The sequence below is a fragment of the Jaculus jaculus genome, chromosome 3, assembly GCF_020740685.1.
Source record: "Jaculus jaculus isolate mJacJac1 chromosome 3, mJacJac1.mat.Y.cur, whole genome shotgun sequence".
NCBI lineage: Eukaryota > Metazoa > Chordata > Mammalia > Rodentia > Dipodidae > Jaculus > Jaculus jaculus.
In genome coordinates, this window is record NC_059104.1 from 111,364,499 (window position 1) to 111,390,343 (window position 25,845).

Sequence of the window (25,845 nt, forward strand, 5' to 3'; positions counted from 1 at the left end):
ACTTAGACAAAGAAAAGCTAGTAGTTTTGACAATTAGTATCATGATAAAAAATATAATTACTTTTTTTAGTAAGGCAAAGGAGATTTATTGAAGATAAAATGGTGGAAATGCCCAAGGTGTCAGGACAAGCATTAGTATTTCAGACAGCATCCAAAGATAAGAAAGAAAGGGAAAAAAGGAAAAGTTTTATTTTCTGAGTTAGAACGCAGAAAAATGGGTAGACTCAGCAGCAAGAGACCTTGACAAAATGCCTATAATTATTATTTTTTTTAAGGTTCTTTGGCGGATCCAAATGAGACCGCATAAACATATATGGAATTCTACATTAAAACATGATGATCATTATAATAAAAATACACTATATGTTATAAAAAGCTTTGTACGTTTAGCTATTTTTAGAGCATTTTTATTTTATTTATTTATTTATTTGAGAATGACAGACAGAGAGGAGAGAGAGAGAGAGAGAGAGAGAGAAAGAGAGAGAGAATGGGCGCGTCAGGGCTTCCAGCCACTGCAAACGAAGTCTAGACATGTGCACCCCCTTGTGCATCTGGCTAACGTGGGTCCTGAGGAATCGAGCCTCGAACCGGTGTCCTTACGCCTCACAGGCAAGTGCTTAAATGCTAAGCCATATCCCCAGCCCTTTTTAGAGCATTTTTAAAAAGTGAAATTTTGAAGGCTTGAGCCATTCTTAGGAAAAGAAGAAAATAGAGAAATCTTACCAAATTTGCAATGATATAATGGTAGCCTTTAACATGTTTTCCAACACTCACAATCTGTGGAGACATGAGAAAATAAGAGAAAAATCAATTAATCTTCAATGGAATGTTAAGCAATTAAACATTTTAGCATGCATTCATGTGGAGCTATGATGGATGAACAATATTGTTTGTCCTATAAAAATAATATATTATAATTAGATCAATTTACAAACCATATTAAAAATATCTGGTCGAGAGGCTCCTAAGAGCCCATCACTGAAGTAGACCTTTTAAAAGAAACCCAACATGGCTCAGGGAATTTCTTTCTTTCTTTTTTTTTTCTTTTGAGGAAAGGTCTCACTCTGGTTCAGGCTGACCTGGAATTCACTGTGTAGTCTTAGGGTGGCCTTGAACTTATGACAATCTTCCTACCTCTGCCTCCCAAGTGCTGGGATTAAAGGTGTATTTCACATACCCAGCTCAAAAATAATATATCATAATTAGATCAATTTACAAGCCATATTAAAAATATCTGGTTGAGAGGCTCCTAAGAGCCCATCACCTAAAGCAAATCCAACATGGCTCAAGGAATTTCGTAGAAGAGGGGGCAGAAAGATTGTTAGAGCCACAAGTTGGGACATCACACACAGAGACATTGCCTGTTCCCTATAACTGGTGACTACCCCAACAATGCATGACCTATAGGTCATCCCCAACAAGGAGGGTCCCTTTGGGGAGGCAGAGAGGAGGGTAAGGATGGTACCAACATATGCTGTTTACATACTGAGTTATGTCCATAACCAAATAAAAAATCTAGTTGATATAAAAACACCACTTTGATTTCATTCATATTTTATATAATTTGGTATTAAAATATTTTACCATATCTTTTTGAAAATGAGTATGTTATAATCAAAGATAGTGTGCTGTGAATGAAATAACAGCAGATATGAATTTATCAAGCTCATATATGAACAAAATAATTTCTTTCAAAAAACCAGATGTATATAATTTTTAATAATTTATCAAAATTTGGTAGGACACATTAGGTGTTATAACAGGTAGGAATTATCTTTTTTAGTAGATTTGGTTATGAGATTTGTCTAAGGCAATATCTATGTTGAGCAGGGAAATTCAACTGAGCAAAGATTAAAGCAAATGAAAGATAAAATGAAGATAAATATTGTGCTGAGGAGGGGAGAGACACAACACTTGTTCTAGAAAGAGCTTGGTTCAGGGTCCTATAATAGGAAAGCAAATAATGTAGCCCTTAAGATGTGATGGAAACATCTCAAAAGCACTTTATATCCTCACTTCTTAAATATTTTTAGTCATGACTTCTTTTCATCTGAGAAGTGTTTATATGAGCCTGTGTGTATAGGTGCATATTAGTATATTTATTGATAATAAGTCATAAATAACTTTACTTTAAAACAATTCTTTCACACACATGTAATATGTACCATTTATACTGGATATACATCTCTTTTTTGCATAAATATTAAATCTTGGCTTACTTTGATAATGCAGGATATAGAGCATCTTCAACATTTTTCAGAGATGATAGATATTTTGATTTTATACTTATCAATGCTAAGAATGACACTTCATATAAAGATGCAACGTAGAATGGCTGAAGTATGTTTAGGCCATTTCAAAAATTGTTGAATATGTTATTCTGATCCTAAGCCAAATACAGTTAACATTTTTTAAAATGAAAATCAAATCAACACCCCAAATGGTAATTTGAAATCTAGCTTTCTGACAACCAGTCTTGGCGGTATATACCTGTAACCTTACCAATTAGGAGGTGGAGTCAGAAGAATCAGGAGTTCAAGGTCATCCTGACCTGCTTAGAGAACTTGAGGACAGTCTTAGCTACATGAGACTGTGTCCCAAAGCAAACAAAAAAGCAAATAAAAAACTTAACAAACAATATATTTCATTCTATGTTTTTAAATGAAAATATAGAAAAGAATTTAAGCAGTAAATTTTCTCATAATCGAGTATATTTCCCATGTTCTTTGTTGCCATGAGACCAGGGAATACTCAACTAATTCTCATCTTACAGATGCACCAAAAATGTATTTTTTACTAGCAACAAAGAAACTACATCAAAAGCCTTCTATTTTTCTGGTAGAATAATTTTTCCCCATAAGACCCCTATGAATGCTTACAAAATTAGAAACTCCAAAACTTTAAAGAAGTAATAGAGATTGTTAAAAGCATATAATCCCTTCCACAAGAGAGATGCTAACTGCAAATACCAATGAGCAGCCGCAGTGTAACCTCACTGGTGTCCTCAAAAAGGAACAAGCAAAAATAATAAACAGAAGTTTTTTGTGTATATTCATCATCAAAAAATTAAATTGTTTGCCACCATGATGTCTTCTGAAATGTCTGTATTTGGATGAGTTAAATACATCAAAAACCTGGGTAGAGCCAGAACATATGAATTGTACTGGAAAACAAGTTTTTATACATGACTATTAGTAAAATGAAAGTTTTACACATTTCATTTCTTGTTTGGCTTACATCTAAAATTCTCTTTGACTTTGATTTTTTTTGCTATCTAACTATAGTTAGCCTGGAGTTTTACATTTAGTATTTTCATTTACACTGTACATTACACTTCCCAACTGTGATGATGGACCTTTAGTTCTGAGAAATGCTCAGCCAATATCCCTTAAGATACTTCCCAAAAGACATTATGCCTTTTATTTTTGGCTAATAGCTCATTATTTTCACTTCTGAAATGCAGTACTTCATATACTTGGGTCCTGAATCTCTGTGTGTAACCAAAATCTCAAGTTAATTAAAATGTCTTCATTTGATTTGCATACCTGTAATGATGTAAAGATTTAATCTCTAACACAGGTAGATGGAAATGATTCAGTACCATTATTTAATATGTTCTTTATACATCTAGTATAAGATTTTTCTCCTTCATGCTGTCTTCTGTGTTTTAAGTGTGCCATTCATGGTACTTGTTTTCTTTTTTTTAAAATGCATTTTATTTATTTATTTATGAGAGACGGGGGGTGGGATGGGCACGCCAGGGCCTCCAGCCACTGCAAAGGAACTCCATGTGCTCCCTTGTGCATCTGGCTTATGTGGGTCCTAGAGAGTCAAACCAGAATCTTTTGGCTTTGCAGGCAAACACCATAATGGCTAAGCCATCTTTCCAGCCCATGGTACTTGTTTCCTTGTTTCTCTCTTTGACCTTATTTGCAATGTCTAAAAGCATTCTTCAGTTGACTCCTTTCACATAACATGTTTTAAATCACCATATGTACACTCCACATAATGGTATAGATTAGTACTTGAGTTCCTATGACAGGTGTAGGTTAAGTAGTTAAATGGCATATAGATCTGTAAAATGGAAAGCCTGTGCCAAAATTTAGATTTTATTTTCTGCTTTCATGTACTCTCCACGTCACCACTTCATTCCATTACACCATGTCAATAGCTGTATAAAAGCATATCATAGAGTAAGTATTCTCTATTCCTATTGTGGTAGTTTAACAATTCTTCACACACAAGGCTTGAATATGACTATCATAATGTTAACTATGATTACCTCTTAGCACATCTCCATTTTGATTTCAATGAGCTTTAATTAAATGACTTAAATATTTGCAAAGAGAATTGAAAGATTCAATGGCATTTGTGATTATAAATTTGAAGCATATGTAATAGTTTAAAAGAACCAGCTATGTGCATGCTTCTTAAAAAAATTAAGTAGGAATTTTGTAAGAGGCAATTAAAAGATAATCCTAAGATGTAGGTGGACGGTTCGTCCTTTGTTTCTATAAATGAATACATTAAAGACAGAGTCATTTAGTGATAAAGCTGGGGTTCTAGCCTGGATAGTTTCCATATTTCTTTAATATATCCTGTTCCCTTTTTAAGATGATAGGTATTTAGTAAAAAAAAAGTGATTGTTTTGTCCAATATTAGTATCTTTTCAAAGGAATAAAATGATCCTTGTGAGGGTGAAATTTTTTTTTAATCACAGGGTATTTGGTGCATGCCATTTACGAGAAACCTGTTTCTCATAATGAAACAATATAATAATATATATATTATGTATATAATATATAATGAAAAATAGTTTTTTCTTGAAAATTATTCATACCTGAACATATTGCTTGTTTGGATAAAATCATATATGCAAAGTGTTCCTATCCATTTTTTATGAGATTGGGATGGGAGTACACAGATGGAACACTGCCAGGTAGACTTTAATGCATTCAAGTCTAGGTTTACATTTTCATCACACGCTAAAATAAAGTTAATTAGCAGTGAAGATTAAATAATTTAGATTTAGTTTTCCATAGCTGGTACCTTGATAAATATGTACTTAAAATAATAGTTTAATGTACAGTAAATTTAGTGCATACCAACTCAATGTAATAGATGATTCTTATCAGTTTGTTATAAGCTCAAAGTAGTTAATTGAAGGTTTAACTATGATCAGTATAGTTCAGTGTTAAATGCACACTTTGGTGTTCTCTTTCAAAAGTAGCATTTCTATAAATAGTACACAAAGTTCCCTTTTTATTTATTTTAAGACAATGCCTCACTGTAGCGGGAGCTGGCCTTGAACTTTGATTCTGCCTCAGCCTTTCAAGAGCTGACATTACAGGCATGTGACACGAATAAGAGTTGATTTTTTGTTAATCAGCCAAAGTCAGGATATCACTAAGTGTACTCACAATGCACCAAATCAGAAATCCAGAAGCTTCTGAAAACTCAATACTAAAATAGAATCAAAGCATATCCACCAAGGGTCAAGGATGATTGTGGAAGAGGGGGAGGAAAGAATGTAAGTGCCACAGGGTTAGAATGAATATCCAGCAGTAGAGCTCTCCCCAAAATGACAGACTGCTGATTTCACAGCTCATATCCTACAACTTCATGGGGAGTACCAGCAATTCCACTAAGGAGGGTCCTCAATGGAATGGAGGTAGGGAGGAGGGAAATGATGGTACCAACACATGATGTGTTCCTACATTTCTACTTAATTAAAAAATTCAGAATATTTTATTTCTTGAGATGTCTTCAATTAGACATATTGTCAATGAGTTACAATTAATTTTTGCATTATAAATAAAAATTGAGGGGACTGGTAGTCACAGGACATTTTAAAATGTCATATAATTTTAAGGGAAGTTTTGTTGAATTTTAAGGCCAGATGTGTTGAAAATGAAACTCAATTGCTAACACACAGACTGTAGATGCCCCATGAAAGTACATTTAAGGTGGAGAGGACTTTCTCCCTCAGCTTGGGAGGCTGTGGTTCTGTGAGTATGGGCTTAACAGGATTTAGGACTTATATATTTAACCATAGCTTCACAGAGCCTCATGATAAATCAAATTCATTAAAAACATTAGTTAATTTTATATCACAGTGACCACAGGCATGATGGCAAACAATTTAAGGAAGAAAAGATTTGTTTTAGTTCATGTTTTAAGAGTGTAATCCATCATGCGATAAGGATGATGGGAGTACTTTAAAGGTATGGTCTATCATGGAATAAAGGTGATGATAGGAGTAGTGTAAGGGTATGGTCCACCGTGGAGAAGGATGATGGTGGGTGCATTGTAAGGGTATGGTCAATCATGGAGTAAGGATGGGGGTGGAAGGACTTTAAGGGTATGGTCTTCCATAGGGTAAAGATGATGGTGGGCGTCCCTTAAGGGTATGGCTTATCACAGAGCAAGGTTGATGGTAGAAATGGTTTGGGTTGCGCAGCAGGACTGTTAGTCTCCTTTTTCACATCTCCACAGATCAGGAAGCAGAAACATAATAGGATCGTATGCTGGACAATACATTTCAAGGGTTTCTTTCCAGATTTCTACATCCTTTAGGCACAACCTCTTAAAGTTTCTACAACCTCCCCAGACTATGCTACCAGCTGTGACCAAGCCTTTAATCATAACTATGGGAAGTATTTTATGACTAAACTATATGTCCTGGCTCTTATATTTCTTGATTGATGCATAGAATACGAACATTTTCTCTCACTCTTTTTTTCTTTTTGAGACTTTTCATGTTTTCTTAGGGAAATGTTCAACAAATAAAATGCAGAGACAGCTGCCAAAACTAGTATTCTGTGAACAATTTTCTATGAAACAGTATGTTAAATAAAGTTTAAGAAGTTTCTTTGCTATAGGAAGTTTTACAGACTTCATTATGTTAATAAAATATACACTGTAATTCTCAAGAGTCAGAGCAGAAAGCTTTGTTGAGCATTTACAAAGGACATTGCCTTTCATTAATTTTTAAACTTTTACTTGCATATCAAACATTATGTTATATCAACATATTCATGCATGCTGCTGTAGTGAAATTTTCTTATTTTCCTACAGAGCTAATTATGATCCACAATGATAATTCAATTAAAAAATTTGAGGTGTATTTTGTTGATATTACCCTTTTTAGTGTTTTCATAACTTGTGCTAGTAACTTTTTTGACCATGCATTTTAAAATTTGCATGTGTGTAGTTACATTTGGTAGATTATTTTGAATTTAATTAAATTTGTGACATATATATCATCCAAACTTTATCCCCTTTGTTTTTTAATGATTTTTATTGTGAACTTCAATGCATGTCCATAATACACATTGGTCTTATTCCCATTAGCTTTTTCTCCTTTGTCCCCTATTCCCTGTGACCATTTCACTGAAGGCTTTCCTCAGAGCTGCCAGGAGCTCAACACTAAAAGAAAACTCTTAGCTTTTATTTAAATGAGATATTTTCTTGACATTTGAGATAACTTGGACCTTTGAATATTATATTTCAAATGGTTATATAAAAGATAATTTAAGTACCTACAAAACAAATGTATAACAAGTAAAGATGTGAGCAAAGACACATAAATTTTTAAAGTTAACCCTTCACTTTTATTCAAATAATAAATTCCAGTATTATTTTAAAGAACAAGAGCAATTGTACAACTACACAGAGAAAATGATTATCCCTAATAATGAAGTGTATCGCAACATGCAGTTCAGGGTTCTAATATTTACAGGATGATTGTTTTGTCTAAATTTTATATAAGTCAGTCAGATTTTAAAAGTGTATTAACTAACATTACTTTGAAATTGCCTAAAGAAATTTCCTTTTGTTTTTTTTAAAGCCTAAGTCTGGATAGATTGCTCAGTGGTTAGGTGCACTTCCAGTGCAAGCATGAGGTGCCCTAAGATTGCCAGATCCCACATAAAATACCTCATGTGGCCATGCACACCTGTAACTCTAGCCCAACTAGGAAGCAGAGACCCCAGCATCTTCAGAGCTCAGGCTCAATAAGACCAGATGAGTGGAGTGGCACTGGTCAGTTTGATTCTTGCTGAATCAAACAAGAGTGGAGTGGCTCACCTGACATTCCACTTAGACCTCTGCAGGTGAGCAACTTTTTCCTTAGGCAAGCATGTAGGATCTAGCAGGAGAACATACACATGCATACTACACACAAAACATACCATGTTAAACACACACACACACACACACACACACACACACACACACACACACATGCACCCATTAAAAAAAGCCTGGTTACATTACAGGCCATGGCTGAGGCCTTTGGTTTCACACCAGAAATAGATGGTAAGACTCTATTGCTGAAAATTCCACATACTTGGGCTGTAAGGTCACTGATAAATCCTTCTGGAGCTGAGCTAAAAACCTCTCCCATGTATACCAGCTGAGAGAAAGCTGGTAAAAGCCATGCTGCATGCAATTCAGTGGGAGAGAGAAATTACCAGAGAAGATACTCAGTGGTGGACACTGCCAGCTTTCAATCTGGCCAGCCAGGTCAAATGAGCCAATGGGTGCAATAGTGGAATGTATGTTATGGGGGAAACCAACCACCCTCTAATTGGGCTAGAGGCCCACTCCATGAGAGGGAATACATTCCTGATACTGAAAACCTACAACAGGGATAGTCATGAGCCCTAGGGCTCTAATGTCTGCTGCTGTCTGGCTAAATGTATATACTATGCTCACCAAACTGCCCAGTAAGTACTTCTCTTAGTGTTCATACCCATATATTAATGCTACTCTCACTTTTGGCTAGAGAAGCTTCTCTTCAGATGGGGTTACTTTGGAATGGCTCAGAAGGCACCATGGTGCTGAGAAGAAGTGACAAAGGAGTGCTAAGCACTAAATATCTCTATCACACATTCCAAGGCTCAGGGTCCATTGCAGAAGAGGTGGCAGAAAGAATATAAGAGCTAAAGGGAGGGTAGGACTCCTTACAAAGTGCTCCTCTGGACACAAAATGGCCTGGATATTCATGACTGCATAGTGCCTGACACTACCTACACAAGACCATCATAATTTGTTTGTTGACTATGATGGCAAATGTGAACTCTGTTCAAGTTATCCTTTACTGTTTCCTCATTGCCCTTGAAGTTGGGTAAGCCACACTCACACCAGATGCACAAGCTTTCCTGCTGCCCTGCTTTCACACATACTATCTGCCTCAGAGGTCCTCTCCCCAATTTTCTTGATGGGGAACTTTAATCTATGTTTAAAATAATTAACTTCTTCCATTACATTTTCCTACAATGTGCTATGGCACATATTGTTAATCCTCTGAGCTCCTTCATGGAATAGACTGAAATAGATTTAAATTATATACAAGGCATTGAAATACATATGCATTGGATAAATATGTGTCAGATAAGTGACCAAGTGAGTTAATGTGCACATGTATAAGACAGGAAAATAAGAGGATCAGAAAGGCAGAGACAACAAAACATGTCTTTGATTGCCTGCAATATATTAATATTATTATATTGGATTATAGATGAGCACCACATCATAAAAGTGGATCATGTATATATGTGTATATACATATACATGCATATTGTTTTTGTGAAGAGCTAAAGTTACCAGGCAAGTACAGAAGTAAGTTAAGTTAGGTTTTAGAAGTGTATAATAATGCTTGGTTTAGGTAGCTCTAGAAAAAACAAACAAACAAAAAAAAAACAGAAAATCACTTTTATTCAATTGTAGTCTTCCAGTTTTTTTTTAAATTTAGCAGTGATTATTTGTACCTCACTTAATTTTTTTGATAAATCAGTGCTTGTTTTATTTCCTTTTATAATGTAATATTAATATGACATGGTTGTATAGAAACTCAGAGACAACCAATTCAGAAGAAGTATACAATTTTGTGCTTAATCTTATGGGGGACATAAAAATGAAATTGTTTCATCACCTTTGTGGCTGAATCAAAGTGATTAAACAGATGGATCACCTCATTTCCTTGTAATATATTTTACTACTGAATTGTATAATCTAAATACTCTCTAATTTACAAATGTAGTTACATTTATGGTGTTTATAAGGTTCAGAAATGTGTCCTCAAAATTACGGTTGAATGCTTTACTTTAGTGTGGCTAATTTTCATTGTCAACTTTACTTGATTTGGAACCATCTAGGAGATAGATCTCTGGGCATTTCCAGAGAGGTTTAGCTTAATGAGGAAAGATCCACCTGAAACATGGGCAGCATCATTCCATGGCCCAGGGTTCCAGGCTGCATTAAAAGAGGAAAACATAGGAAGTCAGCTACATATCAGCATTTATCACTTTGCTTCCTAAGTTCAGGCACAACTTAACCAGCTGCCTTGTTCTTGCCATCACGATTCTTCCACAGTGAAAGGCTGTACTCTCACACCACAAGTCAAAATAAATCTTTTGGCCAGATGGTGTATGGGTGGGCATGGCATGGAGTGAGTGGGCCAGGTAGCATGGAGTGAGTAGGCTAGACCCCTGTTTCTGGTTGCTCACAGTTCCCTGGTCCAGGTCCCCTGTGTAGATGGATGTGTAGAGAGGCACAGCAAGGAGTGAGTAGGCCAGACCTTGTTCTCTGGCTCCTCCTAGTTCCCTGTTTCTGATAGGTCCCATTGTGCTTTGTTTGGGGAGGTCTCATCCCTCTGTGGGTTGTAGAATCAGGACTTTTGCTCTAGTGTCCTGATTGGCCACTGGGTACCAACATCCCTGTTCACCTGAGTCAGAGGGTGCACAGGGCAAAGGACAAAAACTTGCTTCCTACTCAATAAAATAAAGAGTCTCCTAAATATGGGTGGACAACAATGTAAAAAATCCAATGAAAGTCCAAAAATTGAGAGATCTCCACCAATGACGCTTAGTCCTTCATTGTCAAAGTGAAAACACAATAACCAATGAGACCCTGATTAAAAGAACCATTGAACTGGAAGCAGACCATCAAAGAACCAACAATCATATCAATAAAATTGAACAGAAACATCTCTTAGAGCATTAAGCTTTTGACAGTAGGTTAAACTTGATTGAAGAAAATGTTAGAACCCTCAAAAGAGATATGAACAAATTGAAGGTGAGTCAAGAAGTGGAAGATCTCCAAAAATGGTCAGTTAAGTTCAATGAAGATGCAATCAAATGTAAGAATGAACTCCAGGAAGCATCAAGAAAATCAGAACTCTAACTGAAATTTTACCCCCAAAAAAACAAACAAACAAACAAACAAACAAAAAAAAACAGATGGACACAATGCAAAATAACACAACAGAAAACAAAAATTAAATAAAATTATAACAACCTCTTGAGAATCCCTCTGCATCAGAGTTACTCATGTGGAAGACAGAACCTCTGACATGGAAGACAGGACAGAAGAAGTTGATTGTGAGGCCAAAACTTTGCTAAGTTCAAAAAATCAAGTGAACATAATATGAAGGAACTGTGTGATACCCTAAAATGAACAAACATCTAGATAATGGGTATACCAGAAAAGAAGAAAGCCCAGCCATAGGAACAGAGAACATATTCAAAACAATTATTGAAGAAAAGTTTCTGAATCTTTCAAAAGGAGGCACATTCAGATACAAGAAGCCCATGAAACACCAAACAGGAGGGACCAAAGAAAAAACTCTTCAAGGCACATCACAATTAAAACTCTTAACAGTGAAAATAAAGAGATAGTGTTAAAGCAGCAAGAGAGAAATAACTCACACGCAAAGGCAATCCTGTCAGAATTACATCAAATTTCTCAGTGGAAACACTGAAAGCCAGAAAGGCCTGAGTGGAACACTTCAAAGTCTGAAAAAGTATGGCTTCCAACTCAAGATACTTTACCCAGAAAAAGTGTCCCTCATAATAGATGGTGAAAGGAAAACTTTCAATTTAAAAAAGTCAACTCTATGATTATATGAACACAAAGCCAAACCTAGAAAGAATACTTGAGGGAATACTCCACACAGAACAGTCAAACAATCTCAAGAGCCAACAACAAGAAGAAGATCACAATAATCAAAAATAGACCAGGCTCAAAATCGTGAAAGATACAAGAAAACATCAAACCCCTAAAGTATCTCATCATGGCAGGGATTAATTCAACCCTCACAGTCATAACTTTAAATATTAATCATCTTAACTGACCCATCAAAAGACACAGCTTATCAGGGTGGATCAAAAAAACTGGACCCTTTATCTGCTGTCTTCAAGAAACCTACTTCCCTACTCAAGACAGACACCTCCTCAGGGTGAAAGTATGGAAAATGATATTCCAAGAAAATGTAAATAAAAACAAGTGGGTGTTGCTATATTAACACCTGATAAAATAGGCATCAGACAAAAAGTTATCAAAAAGGACAAAGAAGGCCACATCTTACTTATCAAGGGAATGAATCAACATGAGCACATCACCATCATACATATATATGCACCAAGCACAGCTTCACCACAGTTTAAAAACAAAATTTGCTTGACAGTAAAACAGAAATAAACACCAATGCCATCATAGTCAAAGACTTCAATACTCTGCTATCATAAATAGATAGTTCATCCAAGCAAAAAATCAACAGGGAAATAATAGAGCTCAACAACATCATAGATCAGCTAGACCTAATGTATATCTACAGAACTTTCAACCCCAACTCTATAGCTACTAATTTCTAATAGCTAAGAACTGGAATCAACCCAGGGGCCCATCATTGGATGGATGGATAAGCAAGATGTGGTATATTTACATAATGGAATTCTACTTAGCAGTAAGAAATAAATGATACAATGAAATTTGTAGTAAAATGGTCTAACTTGGAGCAGATCATACTAAGCAAATTCATACAATCGTGGAAAGACAATCACCATATGGTCTCACTCATCTGTGGTTCCTAACCTGGATCAGCCCAAGTTGCTGAAATTCCTGAATGGCATCTTGAGGCTTGGACAATAGGAAGAGTAGGGCTTAAGGAAAGCGGAAGGGAAAGGGGAAGGGGAAGGGGAGAGGAACACAAAACTGAACCCAAATTGAACTGCTACCATTGAATATCCTGAAAGTTAGACTAACGGGTGAACCCTCAACAGGACCTTAGGGGGAGCATCTGAGTCAAAGGGCCCTAGAGAGGGTGAGATGAAGCCTAACCTTAAATTTCTCCTGTATCTCTTTCTTTTCCCCATCTTTTTGTTTTTTCTTTTCCCTTTGATCTGGCCTTTAATTGCCTGTACCAGGAAGTGGTTTAAATCCACAAAGAGATGTTGATTGGAGAGACCTAGAAGGTCTCCCAAAATAAAAAAGACAGACTTCTGTCAGAGAATTTGATTACTCACAAGAGGTTATTGGTAAGATTCTACTGCTAAAGACACCATACACTCTTGACATGGACCATGGAGGGACCTGGTCAGAATTTGGAAGAGCCAGTCCCCAGACAATTAGCTCATCTAGTGCTAGAAGGCCCTGCATGAGCTACTGGGAGAAAGTGGCCAACATCTCTCCAAGCAACTCAAGGTCTAAGCAACTCAGAAGCAAACAACCGATATGATGCTCACACAAGTGCAATAGTGGCATACAGTCATGGTGGGTAACTAACTGCTCTTGGATTGGCTAACAGATCTGCTCGGTGGAAAGGAACCATATGTGGAACTTAGAAACAACTCAGAATCATATCCAGATAATGATCTTGCTTTCTCTTGTCAAGTTCCCAGTAATCTTGGGTTATAAGAGGGTCTACAGCTTTAAATTCTTTCTAAATTAATAATGGTTATCCCATTTAACCAGTGCTGACTTCACTCTCCACTGGAGAATCTGCTTCTCTTTTTCAGATGGGAGCTGGATCTGAGGAGATAAATGACCTAGCACACCCCATCCTAGCCCCAGCTGAAACCACAGAGGAACTGGTGAAAGGACCAAGAGTGCTGTTTTCTTAGTGAATTTGATATTAGCACAAGGGTAAAGGAGAAAGACACGGAGGGTACTCACCACCTACCAAACCAGAGATCCATAGGATCCTATGTGCCCACCATTGAGGTAGACTTAAAATGCACCCAATATGGCTCAGGGAATTTTGTGGAAGAGGAGGCGGGAAGATTGTTAGAGCCACAAGTTGGGTTGTTTTGCACAGAGATGGTGCCTCTCCCCTATAACTGACTGTTGCCCCCAAAATGCTTGACCCACAATCCCCATATGGCATTCCCAAGAAGGAAGGCCTTTTCAGAAAAGGGGCAGGGAGGCGGGAAAGAATGGTACCAACATGTGTTGTTTACATACTAAATATGCTCATATCTAATAAAAATAAATTAAGAGAAAGATTTCATTTTTGCTTATGTACTATTTAGTCATTGAATTCAATTACATTTTTTTTGTTTTATGTAACATTTCAGAATGATTTAACTAAATAACATTGCCTTATTTAGTAAAACACTAAATGCATTTTCCTATTCACAGACACCAAGACTAAACATATCAGAAAAGTCTTTACCAAACACAAAGACCACAATAATATAACTGACTGCTGCCACCACAGTGCATGACCTACAATCCCCATAGGGTTGACCTGCATCCCTTATGAGGCGGGTCTCTTTGGAAAAGGGCAGGGATGAGGGAAAGGATGGTACCAACATGTGTTGTTAACATACTAAATATGCTCATATCTAAAAAAATTAAAAATTAATCTTTCTTCCTTAAATTGCTCTTGTCAAGCATTTTACCACAGTAACTAGGAAAGTAACTGTTACATGTTCCTTTTTGTTAACCTTACTGTCATTTTCGCACTTGAAGAGTACGTGTAAAATTATACTGAAGTAAGCTGTGAATTTATCTTCCATTTTCTACTTAATAAATTATAGTATTTACCTTTCCTTAAAGCATACTGGATATTTATGTGCAAGTGCCTCTGATTAATGTTAAAACAAATACTTGATCATTAAAAAATCTTTATTGTCAAACAGACTTTGATTTTTGAAAGAATTGTAGTTTTCATTGTCAAAACCAGCACTGGAAATTATGCTAAGTGTTCTTCAGATAAACGAATTTAGTTCAAGCTACTCTTATCCTAGAATTCACAATTCTTTCAAAATATAAAAGTTGGTGTCAGAAAATTGTATTTTCCTTTCTCCTGGCAAAAATAATTCTTTCATGTCCTTTCATTTTGTCTTCTTTTTTAACTTTATAAGAAAATGAGGTAAGGTGCAACCATGGTAATAGTTGCTAGGAGACACTTATACACCTAACTTCTAATCCCACCAATTCTGTTAGCACTAGTATGATTGAGATCTTAAAGGTGTTTTTGTTTTCTATGGAGACAATAAAATTATTACATTATAATTGGACCTTCACATTCAAATCTATTCAGCCAAGAACTTAAAGAAGGAAAAGTTCACCAGTTTATTATAACCCCATGTCTTTTCAGTTTCTTCTCATTTTGTGCAGATTCCAATGGAGCCAAGCTTGATGTGTGAAAGCAGTTTGGAATGAAGTAAAAGAATCAACTCTACCAGCTTGGTAGTGTGGGAAATTGCTGACAGGATACCCTTGCTGTAGTGATTTCTTTGGGCATCTTTATTTGTTCCTACAGCACTTGCTCTTGTGTTAGTGTATAGAAAGAAAACTCTTGTGATTTTTCAGTTTATCCAACAAACTCAAGAATAAATAGACAGTCCATCATTTCTGTTGGGTGAGATTCTGACAAAGAAATCTTCCAAACAGTCAAAAGCTTGTCTTCCAAAGCTCAGATATTATTGAGTATGCACTTCCCTTAAACACACACTGGACTGTATGTGCTGGTTTGAATTTAAAATGTATGGGCTCACGTGTTTGGATACTTAATCCTTGATGGTGCTGGTTGGGAATGTTATGGAACCTTTCTTTAGGAGGTGGGGTCTTGCTGGAGGATGTGTGTCATGGGAGTGGACCTTGAGGTGTTAGGTCCAGTCCCAAATGCTCCCTCTGCTTCCTCCATTTTGATGTGAAGATGCAACATTGGATTTCTTGCTCTTGACATGAAAGTATAAGCTGAGATGAAACCTTTCTTTCCCTGGGCTTCTTCTGGTCTGGTATTTTGTTCCAGCAATGAGAAAGTAACTGATACACCATATCTTTACGTGATATACATTCACATTTCCATTCAACATTTATTTATTATTTGTTTGTATTTTGTTATTTACAATTCACATTTAACAGTATTCATTTACTTGGGGGGATTTGTGTGCATGCTATGTGTGTATGTGTATGTGCACATTCATGTTTGAATGAAGATGCAAATGTCCATGGCACACATATGAGGTCAGAGGATAACTTTGTGGTTGGACCCCACCTTCCACCTCGTTTGATACAGGGTCTTTTCTTGTTCACCACCGTACTTGCAAAGGTCATCAGTAAGCTGATTATCTGAGATTCACATTGCAGCTAGTGGGACATTGACTTTACTTTTCACACAATTAGATTTGAAATATGTGAAAAAGAGGCAGTCTCAGGCACATGTGAGCTAATTGCACAGTCATGTTCCTCCATCATTGTGTTAAGTTCCTATTTCATTGTAATGTCATTATCTATTTCCTGATGCATACTTGTTTTAACTGTTTAAATACACCCATGGTGTATATGAGCATCAATATAGTTAAAATACTTTTTTTGTGGCACAACCTTAAATATATATATATATTATTGACAACTTCTATACTTACAACAAACCATGGTATTTCCCTCCCCCCCACCTTCCTCTTCATAAGTCTGCTCTCCATCATATCCCTGCCCTCTCTCCATTAGTTTCTCTCTTAATTTGATGTCTTCATCTTTTCCTTTTTTTTTCATTTTTTAAATTTTTATTAACATTTTCCATGATTATAAAATATATCCCATGGTAATTCCCTCCCTCCCCACCCCCACACTTTCCCATTTGAAATTCCATTCTCCATCATATTACTTCCCCATTACAATCATTGTAATTACATATATACAATATCAACCTATTAAGTATCCCCCTCCCTTCCTTTCTCTACCCTTTATGTCTCATTTTTACCTTACTGGCCTCTGCTACTAAGTATTTTCATTCTCACACAGAAGCCCAATCATCTGTAGCTAGGATCCACATATGAGAGAGAACAGGTGGCACTTGGCTTTCTGGGCCTGGGTTACCTCACTTAGTATAATACTTTCCAGGTCCATCCATTTTTCTGCAAATTTCATAACTTCATTTTTCTTTACCGGTCAGTAGAACTCCATTGTATAAATGTGCCACATCTTCATTATCCACTCATTTGTTGAGGGATATCTAGGCTGGTTCCATTTCCAAACTATTATAAATTGAGCAGCAATGAACATGGTTGAACATGTACTTCTAAGGAAATGAGATGAGTCCTTTGGATATATGCCTAGGAGTGCTATGGCTGGGTCATATGGTAGATCAATCTTTAGCTGTTTTAGGAACCTCCACACTGTTTTCCACAATGGCTGGACCAGATTGCATTCCCACCAGCAGTGTAGAAGGGTTCCTTTTTTTCCACATCATCTGCCAACATTGATGATCATTTGTTTTCATGATGGTGGCCAATCTGACAGGAGTGAGATGGAATCTCAATGTAGTTTTAATCTGCACTTCCCTGATGACTAGTGACGTAGAACATTTTTTTAGATGCTTATATGCCATTGGTATTTCTTCCTTTGAGAACTCTCTATTTAGCTCCATAGCCCATTTTTTGATTGGCTTGTTTGATTCCGTATTATTTAACTTTTTGAGTACTTTGTATATCCTAGATATTAATCCTCTATCAGATATATAGCTGGCAAAGATTTTTTCCCATTCTGTAGGTTGCCTCTTTGCTTTTTTCACTGTGTCCTTTGCAGTGCAAAATCTTTGCAATTTCGTGAGGTCCCAGTGATTAATCTGTGGTTTTATTGCCTGAGCAATTGGGGTTGTGTTCAGAAAGTCTTTGCCAAGATCAATATGTTGAAGGGATTCCCCTACTTTTTCCTCTAGCAGTTTCAGAGATTCAGGTCTGATGTTAAGGTCTTTAATCCATTTGGACTTAATTCTTGTGCATGGCGAGAGAGAAGAATCTATTTTCATCCTTCTGCAGATAGATATCCAGTTTTCCCAACACCATTTGCTGAAGAGGCTGTCTCTTCTCCAGTGAGTATTTTTGGCATTTTTATCGAATATCAGGTGGCTATAGCTACTTGGGCTTACATCTGGGTCCTCTATTCTGTTCCACTGATCTACATGTCTATTTTTGTGCCAGTACCATGCTGTTTTTGTTACTATGGCTCTGTAGTATAGGTTAAAATCAGGTATGGTGATACCACCAGCCTCATTTTTGTTGCTCAGTATTATTTTAGATATTCGAGGTTTTTTGTGATTCCAAATGAATTTTTGGATTGTTTTTTCTATTTCCATGAAGAAAGCCTTTGGAATTTTGATAGGGATTGCATTAAATATGTAGATTGCTTTAGGTAAGACTGCCATTTTCACAATATTGATTCTTCCAATCCAGGAACAAGGGATGTTTCTCCACTTTCTAGTGTCTTCTGAAATTTCTTGCTTGAGTGTTTTAAAGTTCTCATTGTAGATATTCTTTACTTCCTTGGTTAGGTTTATTCCAAGGTACTTTATTTTTTTTGATGCAATTGTGAATGAGAGTGATTCTCTGCTTTCATCCTCTATGTTTTTGTTGTTAGCATATATGAAGGCTACTGATTTCTGTGTATTTATTTTGTATCCTGCTACATTGCTGTTGGTTTTGATCAGCTCTAACAGTTTGCTAGTAGAGTCTTTAGGGTCCTTTATGTATAGAATCATGTCATCTGCAAATAATGATAACTTGATCTCTTCCTTTCCAATTTGTATCCCTTTTATGTGTGTCTCTTGCATTATTGCTATGGCTAAGACTTCCAAAACTATATTAAATAAAAGTGGGGACAGTGGACACCCTTGTCTTGTTCCTGATTTTAGTGGAAAAGCTTCCAGTTTTTCCCCATTTAGTAATATGTTGGCTATAGGCTTGTCATAAATAGCCTTTATTATATTGAGATATGTTCCTTCTATTCCCAGTCTCTGTAGGACTTTTATCATGAAGGGATGTTGGATTTTGTCAAATGCTTTCTCTGTGTCTAATGAGATGATCATGTGATTTTTGTCCTTCAACCCGTATGTAATGTATTACATTTATAGATTTGCGTATGTTGAACATCCCTGCATCTCTGGGATAACGCCTACTTGGTCAGGGTGAATGATCTTTTTGATATATTCTTGTATTCTGTTTGCCAATATTTTGTTGAGAATTTTTGCATCTATGTTCATGAGTGAGATTGGTCTGTAATTTTCTTTTTTTGTTCTATCTTTGTCTGGTTTTGGTATCAGGGTGATGCTGGCCTCATAGAAGGAGTTTGGTAGAATTCCTTCTTTTCCTATTTCCTGGAAGAGCTTAAGAAGGAATGGTGTTATCTCTTCCTTAAAAGTCTGGTAAAATTCAGCAGTGAATCCATCCGGGCCTGGGCTTTTTTTAGTTGGGAGATTATTGATAACTGTTCGGCTCTCTATGTTTGTTATAGGTCTATTTAAGTGATTAATCTCATTTTGATTTAATTTAGGTAGGTCATATAGATCAAGGAAATCATCCATTTCTTTCAGATTTTCATACTTTGTGGAGTATATGCTTTTATAGTATGTCCCTATGATTTTTTGAATTTCTCTGGAATCTGTTGTGATGTTACCTTGTACATCTCTGATTTTATTAATTTGTGTCTCTTCTCTCTTTCTTTTGGTCAGATTTGCTAAGGGTTTATCAATCTTGTTTATCCTTTCAAAGAACCAACTCTTTGTTTCATTAATTCTTTGGATTGTTCTTTTTGTTTCTATTTCATTAATTTCTGCCCTAATCTTTATTATTTCTTCCCGTCTACTGATTTTTGGTTTGCCTTGTTCTTCTTTTTCCAAGGCTTTAAGGCGAAGCATTAGGTCGTTTACTTGCGACCTTTCTAATTTCTTAATATAGGCACTTAAGGCTATAAATTTACCTCTTAGAACTGCCTTCATTGTGTCCCAGAGATTTTGGTATGTTGTGTTCTCATTATCATTTGACTCTATAAAGTTTTTGATTTCCTTTTTGATTTCTTCATTGACCCATTCATCATTTAGTAGTGTATTGTTTAGTTTCCATGATTTTGTGTATGCTCTATAGCCTTTCTTGCTACTGATTTGTAGTTTAATTCCATTGTGGTCAGATAGAATGCAAGGAATTATTTCAATTTTCCTGAATTTGTTAAGATTTGTTTTGTGTCCTAATATATGGTCTATTTTAGAGAATGTTCCATGTGCTGCTGAAAAGAATGTATATTCTGCAGCCTTTGGATGAAATGTCCTGTATATATCTGTTAAGTCCATTCCTTCTATGTCCTCATTTAGTCCAGATGCCTCTCTGTTTATTTTTTCCCGGGATGACCTGTCAATTGATGAGACTGGAGTGTGAAAGTCACCCACCACCACTGTGTTTGGTGTTATCTGTGACCTTAGTTCTAATAGTGTTTGTTTGACGAATTTGGGAGCCCCCATGTTAGGTGCATATATGTTTAGGATTGTAATGTCCTCCTGTTGGAATGTGCCCTTAATCAATATAAAGTGACCTTCCTTATCTTTCTTGACTAACTTCGGACTAAAGTCTACCCAGTCCGATATTAGGATAGCAACCCCTGCTTGTTTTCTAGGCCCATTTGCTTGAAACACCGTCTTCCAACCTTTCACCCTAAGGTAATGTCTATCCTTTGTAGAAAGGTGAGTTTCTTGGAGACAACAAATTGTAGGATCCTGCTTTTTAACCCAGTCTGCGAATCTATGTCTTTTCGTTGGGGCATTGAGGCCATTGATATTAAGAGATATTATTGAAAGGTGTGTATTTATGTTTGCCATTTTTTTTGTGTGTGTGTGGTTCTGGTTCTACCTGTGCTCTCTTCTATTAACTAGTATTTGAGTATTGCTTGTTTTTTCTAGGTTCCTTATATGAGTGCATTTCCTTTTCTTCAGCATGGAGGGTTCTATCAAGTATTTTCTGTAGAGCTGGTTTTGTCTTCAAATATTCCTTTAACCTGCTTTTGTCATGGAATATACTTATTTCTCTATTTGAATGGATAACTTTTCAGGATAAAGTAACCTTGGTTGACAGTTGTTATCTTTCAGAACTTGGAATATATCACCCCAAGCCCTTCTGGCTTTAAAAGTTTGTGTTGAATAATCTGCTGTAATCCTGATGGGCTTACTTTTGTAGGTAACTTGATTTTTCTCTCTAACTGCTTTCAATATTTTTTCTTTGGCGTGTATGTTTGGAAGTTTGATTATAATATGGCGAGGAGAGATTCTTTCCAGGTTTTGTCTGGCTGGGGTTCTAAAGGCTTCCTGTATCTGTATTGGAAACTCTTTACCAATTTGGGGAAAATTTTCTTCTATGATTTTGTTGAAGACACCTACTATGCCTTTTGAGTGAAATTCTTTTCCTTCTACTATGCCCTGAATTCTAATATTTGATCTTTTCATAGTGTCCTGAATATTTTGAAGTTCCCACTCATACTTTTCTATAAGTTTGTCTTTCTCTTTGTTGGCCTGTATTAGATCTGCCACCTGGTCTTCTAGCTTAGATATTCTGTCCTCTCCTTCATCCATTCTACTGGTGAGATTTTCTACAGAGTTTTTTATTTCATTAACTGTGTTCTTCATTGCTAGTAATTCTGACTGGTTTTTCTTTATTATTTCTATTTCCTTATTTATGTCTTGTATTGCCTTCTTTATTTCATGAAATTGTTGTCCTGCATCTTCTTTGATTCCTTTGATTTCCTCTCTAAGTTCCTCTTTGACTCCTTTGATTTGTTCTCTGACTTCTTTGAACATATTTACAATCATTCTTTTGAAATCTTTTTCAGGCATTTCCTCTAACTCGTTCTCACTGGAGGTCATTTCTGATGCATTAATATTTTTAGGTGGATTTATATCGTTTTGCTTTTTAGTGTTTCTTGTGTTATAATATATATATTTTTGCATCTTGGATTACGTTAATGCTTGGATTTTCTAGCTAGCTGGGTATTCTTAGCTTTATCAATTGATTTGATGTTATATATTTTCAGGGTAGGAGCTTAAGGTGTTAGATGTGGCTCTTAAGACTCTCAGAGTATCTACAAAGGTGCTCCTAGGGGTTGAGTTTCCCTGCTATGGGAGTATTCAAGTAGGCTGAGTGGAATAAAATACCGGTAGATTCTAAAAGTTAACTAAACACTGTACCCATTCAGTCAAAAACAGCCCCAGGTATGTATGCCAGAGTAGTTATTATAACAACCAGATCCTCTATCGACACAGAGGTTAAGATTTCTGGTCTGTTGAGGGATCACAGTCAGCTTGTGACCAAGTGAGACCCTTCCCTGGTGCAAACCCAGTTACCCTGGATGATTTTGGTCTCAGTCAAGTTGCAGCCTGGGTCGTCGGGCTGCTGTTCTGATTTCTCGAGCTGGGCACTGGCTTTTCCTGCAGAGCAAGCCAAGCCTGGCAAGTGTGGCCCTGCAGATCAGCACCCCCGTTGCTGGAACTGCTGCTGCTTCTGGGTCTGATGTTGTTGCCGCTCCTGTGTCTGCTGCTGCTGATGCTCCTGGGTCTGCTGCTGCTGGGGCTGCTGGTACCGGTTCCGGAGCTGCCGATGTTGCTGCCGAACTCTGCTCCTGCTTGGGTCCCACTGTCGGCTCAAGTTGGCGTGGCTAGGTCCCCGGAAGCTGCTCTGTTCACTGGAGCTGGGCTCAGGCGGTGGGGGAGGGGAGGGAGCCGCAGCTGCTCTGGTTCGCTCGCTGCTCCACGTGTTCTTCTCCCTCGAGTTCTGCTCCTCTGCTGCTCACTGCCGCTCTCCCTTCATGTTTCCTGAGTTGCGGAGAGCGCGGTGTGAGTGGAAGCTCCCGCACCTGGCTTTTCCTGCAGCTGGAGCCGAGTCTGGCAGCTTTCTGGTACGCTCCGCCGCCACCGCAGTTGGCGGAGCTGCCGGGGCCGCTTTTGCCGGCCTGTGCGGGCTCTGGATGCTCTGGATCTCTCCTACTTCCCCGCTGCCACTTCAGTTTCCTATACACCTCACTTTTTAGTAAAAGTGTGTATTTTGCTGAGGTTTTTTGGTCTTTTTTCCTCCCAGGCTGCTTTGGCGTGGTACCTACACCACCAACTGGAAGTCCCCTCGTTACAATACTTTTATGCCTTTTGACACCACTGTACATTCATAAGATGAAATTCAATGTAAAATCCATAAGGCAGTGTGAGAACATTCTTAACTTTCTATGAGCCATATTTTTAAAAGAAATATACCATTTATTAGAACTTTAGCAGATAGTTTTTTTTTTTTTTAATTAAGAACATACTTTCAATGGATATATCATGTGTTGGTACCACCTTTTCCCTACTCCCTGCCCTGTTCTGCTGAGGGTCCTCCTTAAATGGGGTTGTTAGTATTTCATGTGGAATTGTAGGTTATGTATTGTGTGAGCAGCAGTCAGTAATTGGGGTGGAGGGACAATGCCTCTGGGGATGTTGTCCCAACATGTGGTTCTTGCAATCTTTCCAGCCCCTCAACACATTTCACTGAGCCATGGTGGGTGTGTTTTAAGTTCACTTCAGTAATAAGCTCTCAGGAGCCTCTGGATTTCTGCTTTGGTATGTATTGAGTATCTTCAGCATCTGTCTCCTTCACCTTGGTGTTGACTATCAAGTTTGCCAAGGAGGCAGCACTCTTAGCAAATAGTTTTTTGTTTAAAATTTAGTTAACTAGGTAAGAGTCATTAATCAGAACAGAAAATAAGGTTTGGGGAGATTGCCCATTGTTCAAAGGTGCTTGCTTGCCCCAAAGCCTGACAGCCCAGGTTTGATTCTCTACCAACCATGTCAAAAGCCAGATGTGTCTGGTATTTGCAGCAGAATTGTAAAAGGATGTGCTTCACTTAGTATTTAGTTAAACATAAACCGTGCATATATGTATGTATGTGTGCATATATGGGCATTTAACACATATCTGGTGGAGGCTAGTTAACTGGGGTTTACCTTATGTGTGGTTTCAAGGTGTACCTGGTGTGTGACCTTATATATTGCTTCACAGCTCAACACAATACCAAAAGTAGAAGTCACATCATTGATTTTCAGAGCAAGAAGTTTTTCAATATCAACCTAGGTTATTTCATTTTATTTAAAGCAAGGAAAGAAGAATTATGGGTTTAAGTGACTCTATTTAGTTTTTAAAAGCAAATGGGTGGGCACTTCTTATCCATCTCTTTTTTTTTTAATTTTTTAATTTATTTATTTCAGAGCGACAGACACAGAGAGAAAGACAGATAGAGGGAGAGAGAGAGAATGGGCGCGCCAGGGCTTCCAGCCTCTGCAAACGAACTCCAGATGCGTGTGCCCTCTTGTGCATCTGGCTAACATGGGACCCGGGGAACCGAGCCTTGAACCGGGGTCCTTAGGCTTCACAGGCAAGCGCTTAACCGCTAAGCCATCTCTCCAGCCCTATCCATCTCTTAAGAGTATGAAAGCACACTGCTTCAGAACCATCCTCATTTGGCTTATCCAGAGTGTGGGAGCTGTGTGTTCCTAATAAAAGTCTCAAGCACAGTAGGGGCATAGCAATCTGACTCAGGGCCCTCTTGTTGTTTCCCTGTTGAAATAAATGGTCTGAGCATTGGGCTGGAGAGATGACTTAGCCTAAGCACTTGCCTGTGAAGCCTAAGGACCCTGGTTCGAGACTCAATTCCTCAGGACCCACGTTAGCCAGATGCACAAGGGGGCACATATCTGGAGTTCGTTTGCAGTGGCTGGAGGCCTTGGCGTGCCCATTCTCTCTCTCTCTCTCTCTCTCTTCCACTCTCAAATAAGTAAATAAAATGAACAAAAAAATAGTAAAAAAAAAAAAAACAAAAAAAGGTCCGAGCATCACTAGTACTCTGTGTGGTTTTGCTAGAATGATTTTTGATATCCAAAATATAGTTGAGGTCAAGTTTGTTGCTATTTTTGTGCCACTGGTTTAAACATGGACATAAAAGTCTGATAATTCAATGTTCTAAATGATAAGGAATAATTAAAATTCCTTGGAACTTACAAGTTTATGCTCATGGTTAAAAATAATTATGATGTGTAAAAACGAAGTCACAGAGTTCTTGTATAAACCACTTATTTTTTAAAAGTTTGTTTGTTTATTTATTTGAGAGTGAAAGACAGAGAAAGAGGGAGAGAGAGAGAAACAATGGGCGCGCCAGGGCGTGCGCCCCTTGTGCATCTGGCTAACGTGGGTCCTGGGGAATCCAGCCTCGAACCGGAGTCCTTAGGCTTCACAGGCAAGCACTTAACCGCTAAGCCATCTCTCCAGCCCTAAACCACTTATTTTGATATGAAAATAGTTCATTCACTTCTTGCTACATTAAGCTAGTGCCAGCTAGTCTACAATATAACCAACATACTGCTTGAGAAAAAGAAAAAACAGATAAAATGAATAAAGCTAGGATTAATATTGTATGTATGATATTTTCAATTAAGCTCATAATAGTAATGTATGTAAAACTAGAGACTTGGCAAACATGTAAAATTATTTTTACTTTTAAGTTTCATTTCCAATTTTTATCTGTGGGTGACTGGATCAAATTGTCCACAGAACATGGAAAGGCAAAAGTACTATCTGATCTGAGCTGATCCACAAAATGACATAAATCTAATTTTATATTTTCATCATGTTTCTAGTGGCTTAAATGGTATTGTTATTTACATAAGTTCTTCATTTCTTATTTTACTATGAGTGGAAAATCATAATACCTTGAACTACTTTCTCATATGCTTATTCTTGGCCAACAGACAAAATTATTACAAATTTAAAACATCCT

At 37.2% G+C, this 25,845-nt stretch overlaps 1 protein-coding gene across 6 annotated transcripts in view; it reads right to left on the reverse strand.

Moving 5' to 3' along the window:
• Positions 1-25,845, reverse strand: part of Gria4 (glutamate ionotropic receptor AMPA type subunit 4) — a 390,107-nt gene that overhangs the window by 102,829 nt on the left and 261,433 nt on the right. For all 6 annotated transcript variants that reach the window (XM_004652938.2, XM_004652937.2, XM_045145193.1 and 3 more), the window contains exon 6: positions 724-777. In XM_004652938.2, the coding sequence (XP_004652995.1) occupies positions 724-777 (54 nt within the window). The remainder of the gene's footprint in view (positions 1-723; positions 778-25,845) is intronic.